At 49.6% G+C, this 10,952-nt stretch overlaps 1 protein-coding gene across 2 annotated transcripts in view; it reads right to left on the bottom strand.

Moving 5' to 3' along the window:
• MSL1 (MSL complex subunit 1) overlaps positions 1–10,359 on the bottom strand; it is an 18,890-nt gene extending 8,531 nt beyond the window's left edge. The window contains exons 1-5 of one of the 2 annotated variants that reach the window (XM_017950709.2): positions 8,961–10,359; positions 5,941–6,164; positions 2,714–3,096; positions 762–809; positions 245–309 (exon numbers count right to left, since the gene is read on the bottom strand). In XM_017950709.2, the coding sequence (XP_017806198.2) occupies positions 245–309; positions 762–809; positions 2,714–3,096; positions 5,941–6,164; positions 8,961–9,722 (1,482 nt within the window). In that variant the 5' untranslated portion in view covers positions 9,723–10,359. The remainder of the gene's footprint in view (positions 1–244; positions 310–761; positions 810–2,713; positions 3,097–5,940; positions 6,165–8,960) is intronic. The other variant, XM_017950710.2, reaches the window with a different exon arrangement.
• Positions 10,360–10,952: the final 593 nt, after the last annotated feature.

Raw genomic sequence — 10,952 nt, 5'->3', positions numbered from 1 at the left:
TTTTTTTTTTGTATTTTTAGTAGAGACGGGGTTTCACCATGTTAGCCAGGATGGCCTCGATCTCCTGACCTCGTGATCCACCCGCCTCGGCCTCCCAAAGTGCTGGGATTACAGGCTTGAGCCACCGCGCCCGGCCCTTAAAATTCTATTTAATTCATCCATAGTACTATGACATTTTCAAGTTATACCCTCATGTTCTATTTAATCTCTTACTCTCTTCAATTGACTGCTCTTGGTTACCTACCTCCAAAAGGTCTGAAGGATTTGGGTCCCTTAGAGGCTCTACTGAGTGGTCCCTCCAAGAAGGAACTGAAAAAAAAAAAAGAGAGAAAAAGAAAGGGAGGAGGGGTGGAACCACCCTTAAATCTAAAGTCACACAACTATTCACTAGGATAAGAGGTCTCTCCCCAGATGAGACAAAGTTACCAAGTGATAGGAATCCATTCTATGGCCTCCCTGAAGCCATATTCAGTGTCCTTGCTATGGTATAAAAGAACCTAAAATGCCATTGCAGTCTGCCAAACTCAGGATTACAAAAACCCTAAACCAATACCTGACAATTCATATAATGGATGCTATAGCAGTTCCTGAAAAACAACTGAAATTTGTTGTCATTTTGAAGTCTATAGTAGTGTAATCAATCATACACCAAGAAATCTCACTCTCCCACATCCAGTGGATGGGGAATGCAGCTCCCAACCATCCACCATCCCACCAACCCCCACCCCAGGCCCAGCCAGCACAATTCCTATTCTACTCACCAGCCAAGACTGAAGTTTCTCCTGCAACACTTGATGGCATCAGACACCCTAAATAATGCAGGAAAGAAGAATAATCTCAGTGTAAAAAGAAAAAAAGCCCATACCCCAAATGGAGGAAAGGATCATCACTGAAGTTCTCACTAGGAAGCCATTTTGTTTTTTGAGTTGTTCTTTTGAGAATTTCTCTCTGGGGGAGGGGAAGAGGGAACAACAGACAAAAGAAAAGAAAATAAGCCCACCACTTTTTTTTTTTACACTGAGACGACTTCTTTTCTTCATTATTTAGGGTGGTTTCCCTGCAACAGTTGATGGCCAAGGATATCAAACCTTAAACTCAGAACATGGCAGGTGAGTAAAAGTTGACCCTATTTTTCAAATAAAAGATCAGTGTTCTCAAAACTTACATATGTAGTCTTCTTAAACAGCTCCCTCCTCCCTCCAAACAAACTACCTTGCTGGTCCAGCCTGAACAACATGCACAAAAACTTTGGCTCCCCTAGAACAAGCCATTGAGCCTTCCTCTTGAGATAGGGGCATCAAGAATAAGGATTCACATGTTTATTCACAACTCAGGCTCCTCAAGGGGCTGGGATCTCCCCAATCAGATTCCTTTGTTTCACTATGCCCACAATCTCAGAGGTGTTTGAAATTGTCTGTACTAGGGAAGACAGGATTTTCAAAAATAGCCAGTCACACAGAACAGCTCTGGACCAAGCCATTACCCAATCCCGGATGGGAAGTTGCTTCACGTTTCTCTTAAGTTGTTACGCAGCATTGCCATGGCAGCAAAAAAGGTTAACCATTAAGGAAGAACCTGTTCAACTGACTGAACCAACAAAAATCTGAACCTAGATCAGGATCCTGATCTAATGTACTCAAGTGTGAGGCCTAATAGAGGTTAGATCATTAAGATGACTAATCTAGCTTTCCCACTTAATTTTGTCACCAAAACAGCCAAACAAAGCCTGGAGAACGCTCTTGTCTCACTGGAATGGATTTCTATCCCCATCCTGCTAGGCAAGACACAGTGGTAGAAACTTGGGACTGCGGCTCTATCCTAGAAGGCCTCCCCAACCGTTACCCCAGAGTAACCGCAGTGACTGACATAGACTAATATTACATGATTGAAGGCACATTCCAGTTACTGGTTGATGTAGAAGATAGGGGAGCATCTCTGTGTGGAAGCCATAAAGGAAAAAAAAGGGAATGAAGACCAAGGTCCCACACCCCACACCCTCCCCAAGCAGCTCAGATATCCCAAGATAGTCCTTATTGTTTGAAAAATAGTTTGTAGACCATTTTATTTAAATATATGAACAACCAATGGGCTACTGCAATCCAAGTAAACTCTTCACATTTTAGAACCTTTGTGAAGTATAGTAAGATAAAGTAAGACTGTTGGTCTTTGGCAGATTCCTCCTGCCCCCCAGACAGGGACATAGATATACAGATAAATGTTTATATAGTTAAAGAGCGGAGGCCCAGGTGAAAATTCCCCACCCCAAGCTGGCTCCCCAACCCAAAAATTACCATTGGCCCCTGAGAACACCCAAAGACCACCCTCCCAGATTTCACACAATATCAATTGCAGGAACAGTCGTGCATGGCAAAGTATAGTTCTATGCATTTCACAGCACAGAAAACCCTTCTTTCAGAGGGCATGCAAGTTGCCGGAGATTACACCCCCAAGTCTGGTGCTCTTGTGATGAGCAACTTACTGGCAAACACATCTCCCAGTGTTGTAAGCAGGCAAATACATTGAGCACATTTTGCTGTAATTCCATCTATTTGCAATGCCTGCACAGTGTCTGTCTCTGGCTGTTAACTTACTCATTCTTGACAGAACTCTGCTTTATTGATTGCACTTTTTTAAAAATGCCAAAGGCATTTTCACACTTGTTAGCTTGACCGCCACCACTAGGGTATAAGAGCAAGTGTTCTCTATGCCTTACTTGCTACAGTCTCCTCCTTCTTTGGAGAGGATTCCCGTAATGGTAACGGTGATGGGGGAGGCTGGTGCCAACGACACAAATACATTTCTGTGGTGGAAAGGTACGGCAAATCTTCTATCTCACTTGAGAAGGCTTTCTCCTTGGGATGGGTGCTGGGTCCCTTTTGGGGAGTGGAGAGTCTTGGTGGGGTGTCCACTGAAGACCGGGGCTTTTCTGGGGTTTCTTGGCTCCTCAATTCACGTTTACAAACAGTTTCAGATAAGGAACCACAGGGTTCCTCTTTAATAGGAGAGTGCTTAGGAGTTTTTGTTTTGACTTTTGAAAATTCAGGAGCCAGCTTTTTAACAGGAGTCTTTCTTTCTGTACTTCCAAATGGGGATTTCCTATTAGATAGGGAAGAAAACATTATAAAATATATTGACACTTGAATAAAATCTAATTTGAATACATTCTGGAGCAAAAGAATAAACTGGTTATTTTGCCCCAAAATGACAAGTATTCAGGTACCTAAATGTCTGGTGTTCATTTGGCAGTCATGAGGAGGAACAGCCCAGGCTTAGCAGTATATAAAATAAGCCATTAGTAAATTTTGTTTTGTTTTTTGAGACGGAGTCTTGCTCTGTCACCCAGGCTGGAGTGCAGTGGCATGATCTCAGCTCACTGCAATCTCTGCCTCCCAGGTTCAAGCAATTCTCCTATCTCAGCCTTCCAAGTGGCGGGGATTACAGGCATATACCACCATACCTGGTTAATTTTTTTTGTATTTTTAGTAAAGGCAGGGTTTCACCATATTGGTCAGGCTGGTCTCGAACACCTGGCCTCAGGTGATTCACCCATCTAGGCCTCCCAAAGTGCCGGGATTACCGGCATGAGCCACCGCACCTGGCCAGTAAATGTTTGTTGAATAAGGAGTTTTCATGCTTAAGAATATTCAAGGTCCACCAGGTGCAGTGGCTCACGCCTGTAATCCCAGCACTTTGGAAGGCCGATGTGGGCGGATCACTTGAGGTCAGCAGTTCGAGACCAGCCTGGTCAACATGGTGAAACCCCGTCTCTACTAAAAAAAATACAAAAATTAGTTGGGCGTGGTGGCGCATGCCTGTAATCCTAGCTACTTGGGAGGCTGAGGCAGGAGAATTGCTTAACCCTGGGAGGCAGGGGTTGCAGTGAGCTGAGATCACGCCACTGCACTCCAGCCTGGGTGACAGAGTGAGACTCCGTCTCAAGAAAAAAAAAAAAAAGAAGAATATTCAAGGTCCTTTAGCCAACATTAGGTACCACTACAACCCGCTACATTAGGTGCACCTATTTCCTGTAACCTAGAGATCAGTCTCTTTCCTTTTCCCCCCAACCCTGTACCACATTAATTATAACTTTTATTTCCTTTTTCTTGCTGTCTGCTGGCATTCTCTAGCCTCTTTCTTCCTCCCTTCTTCCCCTACCACATCTCAAGGAAGTCATCTCCCTTCCTCTTTACCAACCTAAATTTTATACTCCTTTTTTTTTTTGAGACGGAGTCTCACCCTGCTGCCCAGGCTGGAGTGCAGTGGCGCGATCTCAGCTCAGTGCAACCTCCATCTCCTGGGTTCAAATGATTCTCCTGCCTCAGCCTCCCGAGTAGCTGGGACTACAGGTATGTGCCACCACACCCAGCTAATTTTTTTATTTTTCGTAGAGACAGGGTTTCACCATGTTAGCCAGGATGGTCTCAATCTCATGACCTCGTGATCCACCTGCCTTGGCCTCCCAAAGTGCTGGGATTACAGGTGTGAGCCACCATGCCCAGCTATACTTCTTTTTCAAGACTGATTTCCTACTTAAAGTTTCACAATTCTAACCCAGAATAATTTTTAATATCCCTGCATCTTACAAAACTTAGTTTAATGTCTGTAATCCCAGCTCTCTGGGAGGCCGAGGTGGGAGGATCACTTGAGCCCAGGAGTTCGAGATCAGCCTGGGAAACAAAGTGAGAGCCTGTCTCTATAAAAAAATAAAAAAAGTTAGCCAAGCATGGTGGTGAGTGCCTATGGTCCTAGCTACATGGGAGGCTGAAGTAGGAGGACCACTTGAGCTCAAAGAGGTGGAAGATGAAGTGAGCCATGTTGGCGACACTTGCACCCCAGCCTGGGTGACAGAACAAACAAACAAACAAAAAACCTTAGTTTATATCAGGTGTTGTACATCTACATATTTTACTGCATTTGAATTCTGAGTTTTCAAAATGTATGCCCATCCTTACAGTTGGGCTAATTTCTCTGAGTCCAAGGACAGTTCCATTTTACCTTTTTTTAAAAACTGAAACAGGGTATCACTCTGTCACCCAGGTTGGAGTGCAGTGTGCAGTGGTACAATAACAGCTCACTGTAGCCTCAACCTCCCAGGCTCACAGCCTCAACCTCCTGAGTAGCTGGGACTACAGGTGCATACCTCCAGGCCCGGCTAATTTTTGGATTTTTCGTAAAAGTGAGGTCTCACTATGTTGCCCAGGCTGGTCTCAAACTCCTAGGCGCAAGTGATCCCTCCCTCCCCACCTTGCCCTCTCAAAGGGATTACAGGCATGAGCCACCACGCCTGGCCTCTATTTTACTTTTCTATGTCTACCAGTGCACAACACAATGAAGGAATTTAACACTTCCTAACTTGAAGTGAATTGCTATAGTTTTAAGAAACTCAGCTGTCACACTTGTTGTCCATTCTTTTTATGATGTAAGCTGCATTCAATAATTATTACTGTGACCAAAATACTCCTAAGCAGACTTTTACAGTCCGCATAAGAATGTTTCAAGATAGTTTCTCAGCACAGAATACTTTTAAAAAATTTTTTTTGATGGAGTCTCGTTCTGTTGCCAGGCTGGAGTGCAGTGGCGCAATCTCGGCTCACTGTAACGTCCGCCTCCCGGGTTCAAGTGATTCTCCTGCCTCAGCCTCCCGAGTAGCTGGGACTACAGGCACCCGCCAGCACGCCTGGCTAATTTTTTGTATTTTTAGTAGAGACGGGGTTTCACCATGGTGGCCAGGATGGGCTCAATCTCCTGACCTCATGATCCATCCACCTCGGCCTCCCAAAGTGCTGGGATTACAGGTGTGAACCACCACACCCGGCCCTCAGCATAGAAGACTTCTAAAGCAAGTTATGATTGCTATAAAACAAATTCATAAATCCCAATAATCCCCTACTCTCAATCACTAGTAACAAGTGTCCTCATCAAACAAAGTTATCAGCACACCTTTTATGTCCCTTTCCACTCCGCCCACATGAGAAAGGCTTGGGAGGCAGAGTCTGGGATGTCTCAGAAAGCTCCGGCTGGCACTCCAGTTTAATTTTCTCAGATAGCTCTGTTTCCTCTCTCTCTTCAGTTTCATAGCCCTGAAACAGCTTGTGCCTTTCTTTCTCGTTATCCTTCTTTACCAGCTGCATCCGCCTTTCCATACGTTCAATCCGAGCAAGGAGCTAAAAGAGAGAGTAGCAAAATGCAGACTTAACACATAAAAAATTAAACACACAGATACTTAGCCCCATCTAGGAATAATATAGTCTTCTGCCTCTTTCTATGGACCACATCAACTCAACTTTTTAAATAGGCAGACATTAATTTGAACAGTTTCTCTTAAACAAAAAAGAGAAGACAAGGTATACTGTTTAATTTTAAAGGCCAAACTAGATGGGAAGAGGCATGGGGGAATTTGTAGTTCATTCTTCTGTAAGGAGATCCTCTCCACTGGGAGGGACCATAACATGCCTTTTAATGGCATGGTCTCTGCTACTGCTATCCTTGTGGTTCCAACTTGGTTTGGGAGTTTCCAGAATTAATTGTATACATATTCTTTTTTTTTTTTTTTGAGATGGAGTTTTGCTCTTGTCACCCAGGCTGAAGTGCAATGGCTCACTGCAACCTCCACCCCGCGTTCAAGCAATTCCCCTGCCTCAGCCTCCCGAGTAGCTGGTATTTCAGGCGCCCACCACCACACTGGGTAATTTTTGTATTTTTAGTAGAGACAGGGTTTCACCATGTTGGCCAGGATGGTCTCTATCTCTTGACCTCGTGATCCACCCGCCTAGGCCTCCCAAAGTGCTGGAATTACAGGCTTGAGCCACCATGCCCAGCCTACATGTTCTTTTAAGAGGCCCTAAGATTGTCCAAATTCTATCCTCTCTACTTCTACCCCAAAACTCTATGCACAACAGAAAAGTACAAACAGTACATTGAGAAGGAATTAAGAGCTCATATAGTGCTACCAGGAATGGCAGTGTTACTTGAAAGGGGTATGTGTGGGAGGGGGCACTTTTAAAACAATGAACATTTCATTTGGAAAATAGATATCAGTACCCATAAATTCCAACCATCATGACATACACACATTGCTTTGTATTTGAGGTAACACAAAAAATTATACCTATTCATCTAAATATTTATTAAAATCAAAGTTCCTTTAGTTTTAATTAAAAGGACTAAAAATCTAAACAGAAAATGGAAGTCTATTATCATTGAAAACTTTGTGTTAGTTTAGTTTTGAGAAAAGGTGTTGTGCTACTTATACTCTATTACAAGAATTTTATCTGGGTTAGACAGTGATATTAATGCTGCCTTCTTTACATTCATTGCATAGATTTCAGACAAGGCCAAACAACAACTGGAATAAGTGAAACAAGCTTAAGCAACATTAAAATTGCAATACACAACAGAAGCAGTGAGTACCAAGTTCTGACACTCTATCCTTAACTCACCCCACTTTTCCTGACTAGGAAAGCCTGCAAAGGGGCCATTACCTCAGGAACTGAGCAGAAACCTCCACAATCAGCAGAGAACCCCCCATCAACCATACTCTCATTTCATCTCCTTGTATATGTTTTGATTCACAGCCCTTAACCACCGTTTGTGGGTGACATTTCCTTGATTTTTTCTCCTTCACTGGTCCTTGTCTTCCCACTCCCCCCCATAGAAGGATATGATCTGTTGTAATTACGGTACCATCACACCCCTAGACTGCAGTACAGTCTGAGCAGTGCCACCTCCATGTTGAGTAACTTCCACAAATCAACACCATGAGATATTTTAATGAGACCTGCCCCAGCTCCCAATCCACCTTGCAGAATGCATTCTCCAATAAAACAGCCACCCGATGCGATTCATTTGGAAAGCAAACAAAATGAATAGCCGCCTGCTCCCTTGCTCAGCTCTTAGCGCACACGACGCCAGAAAGAGGAGAGAGGGAGAGATGAGGACGGCGGGGAGGGAGGGAGAGAGCTCTTAGAGAGACAGACAGAGAGAGAAAGGGAGAGAGAGAGAGGGAGGGAGAGAGAGAAAGAGAGATTGCTGCAGCCTGAACACAACAATTGTAGAAACCATGTTTATTTTTAGGCAGCTGTAAGGTATGCTAGCACAGTAATACCCGCCACCCCAGATTCCCTCATATCTGAAGGAATATGTTTTAACGCGGAGGTGCCCTTAACTACTGTTGCAGTAAAAACAAGCCTGTGTCGTCCAAGCTACTCAGAAGTAAAGAAATAATAAACGACTTTCCTACTCCCTAAGATTCTAAAACAAGGATGGGGAGGTCTATTTAATACATTTAATAAGCTTACTTTCCCCTGATGCCCTAAAATCTTCCAGCTTCAAACACCATGCTTATACAAGGGACCTGGTCAGTGGGTCATGTATTAGAACTCAGGTTCCTATTAAAAGCTGTCTGAAATCAAAGGCAGTGCTTCTCTTAATATCATTTAAGAAAACTAAAATAGGATTCCATATAAATCACCTCTACCCCTGTGCCCACTAAAAGGCCTACTGCCCTCCTATCTAAAGATGCTGCAGCAGTGGTGAGAGCAACAGCTGCTTGCTACAACCCTCTCCTCCACCGTGCATTTCTAACGCAATAGCTCTTTAATTTAACCCTTCCATAAGGCCACAACACCTACACCCCACCCTTTCATTTTTAACCCCTCACAGATCAGGTCTTTTCCCACTAAACATCTTTCCCACACGTCTGGGGCTGTCATTTTAAATTAACCCTTTAGCACCTGAAACCCCTCCCCTTCCCCCTGGGAGGTTGCCCTTTAACCCTTCCCTCCAACCCAACGTGTCTGTGAGCCTGACTCTCAGAGACCCAGAGCCTAAGATACTCCTTTGCCGGTGGCCAACCTCCTTTACCCTTAACCCGGGGGTGCCTTAACCTCCTACAGCCCCCTTCCCCCGAGCATGCGCACAACTCGCTCCTCGGCCCGAATGCAGATTAACCCCTCCCGTACCGTGTCTCTCTCTGACTTCAGCTCCTCGATCTCCTTTTCCTTGGCCTGCAGCTGCTGCTGCTGCTGTTCGATGAGGTCCAATTGCAGCAGAAGGATCTGTTTGAGGCAGGCGGCCTGACTGGAAGCTCCCGAGCCGCCACCACCCCCGAGAGGGCTCTTCCTCATACTCTTCCATCTGCCCTCGCTGGCCGCCAGGGTCCCGGCGGTGGCGGTGGGCGCGAGGGGTGGCGGCCCGGGCAGAGGTAGTGGTGGGGGTCCCGCCGGGTCCGAGGCGGTGGCAGCGGGGGAGGCCGCCCCACCCTTGTCCCCAGCCCAGGGCGTAGGCTCTTTGGCCGCCGCCACGAGAGAGCCCGTCTGAATGGGCAGCACCGCCTGATACTTGGGCCGGGGGCTGCAGCCGGCTGCGGCGGGCTCCCCCCCAATGCCGGCTTGCTTGGTGGCCGGGGGCGGACAGGGCAAGGGCACCGAACCGCCCCAGCTCTCTTCCTGCTGCCCGGGGGCCGCCCCGGCCGGGAGTAACAAGCCCCGGCCCTTGCCGCCGCAGCCGGCCGGGGAAGGCGCGGGGCTCCCGCCCTGGGAGGAGGCCAGCGGGGGCCCCGGCTCCTTGAGCTTACGGTGCCGGGGGAGGAAGTGGGCTTCGGCCGCCCCGGGCTCGTCCTCGGGCCCGCCCAGCGCCGCAGCCCGCTCGTAGTCCAGTCGCTGCTCAGGGTTGCCGCCGGCAGGGGCCGCGGCCGCCTTGAACACCGCGGATCTCATGGTCATAGTGGTCCGGAGCAGCGCCGGGCACCGAGGCGGAGGAGGGGGTGGGGAAGGGGCGAGGTGCGGGGGGTCGAGGACTAAGGGGGGGAGGGGAGTTTGGCGGGCTCGCCTCAGCAGCGCGGCAGCAGGCCTTCGCTAGCGCGGCTCCTCCGGGGCCCGGGCGCCATCCCGCCGGCGTGCGGAGACGTGGAGGCCGCGGCTGAGGCCCGCCGCCGGCCCATGGGGGCCTCGCCGCCGCCTCTGCTGCCGCCGCCGCCGCCTTCGCCTCAGAGGCAGGAGCTCGCACCCAGCCGCCCCCGAGCTCATCCCCGGAGCTCGCTTCGGCCCCCCCTGGCCCGGCCGGGCCCGCCTCGTCTCCCCACCCCGCACCCCCCCTTCCCCGCCCCGGCCCCCCGCCCCGGAGCTCGCCTCAGCCGCCCCGAGCCTCCATTTCCACCCCCCTCCTCCTCAGGAGGGGGTGGAGGGCTGGGTCCGCCCAAAGCCCTCCTACTCCGGGAGAGGGGGTCTGTCGCCTCCCCCGGGGGTCTCCGCGGCTCAGGGTCCCCCTCCCCCACAGTCACCCCCGGCGCCTCAGCGTTTCCCTTTAAAAAAACGGAGCCGCTCGTAGCCGCCACCGCCGCAGCCGCCGCCGACCGGAGAACGCATGCGCGGGGAGGGGAGCGGGCGGGAGTGCACCGGGAGCCGAGAGGAGGGAGGCGGGCCGCGCTATTGTGAAAGGGGCCGCCGCCGCCTCGAGGGGGGCAGGGAGGGGACCGCGGGGGCCGGGGGCCGGGGGCCGGCGAGGGGAGGCCGGGGCTGATGGGCGAGGACCGAGGAGCGCGCGGAGGAGCGGGGTGAAGGTGGGCTGCCGAGGGAGGGGTGAGCTGAGGGAGGGTCAGGAGAGGGAAGAAGGGCGAGGGCGGCGGCGGGGAGAAGGGGAAAGCGGAGGCTCCCCGGGAAAAAGAAGCGCGAGAGAATGGAGTTGAGAGGAAGGAGGGTGCAGGCGGCCTATGTGTGGCCTACATGGGAGAACCCGGAGCGCTTCACGTCCCCGGCCTGCGCCGGGCGGCCCCTTCCTCGGGCACCTTGGCAACGCGCCTGGCCCACGCCGGAGGGGCCCCGCGGCCTCGCACGCCTCCTGGACCAGTCAGGATCCAGGCTCCTCTTTGAGCCCGCGGGTGTTTCATGGGGGTAGAAGTCTAACCCCTCCACCCCGTCTCCTCCCCAGCAGTCCCACGCGGGTATGGGAGATAA

This window comes from Papio anubis, chromosome 17 (genome assembly GCF_008728515.1).
Source record: "Papio anubis isolate 15944 chromosome 17, Panubis1.0, whole genome shotgun sequence".
Lineage (NCBI taxonomy): Eukaryota > Metazoa > Chordata > Mammalia > Primates > Cercopithecidae > Papio > Papio anubis.
The sequence above is the reverse complement of the archived record's forward strand: the minus strand, read 5'-3'. Positions and strand labels throughout refer to the sequence as shown.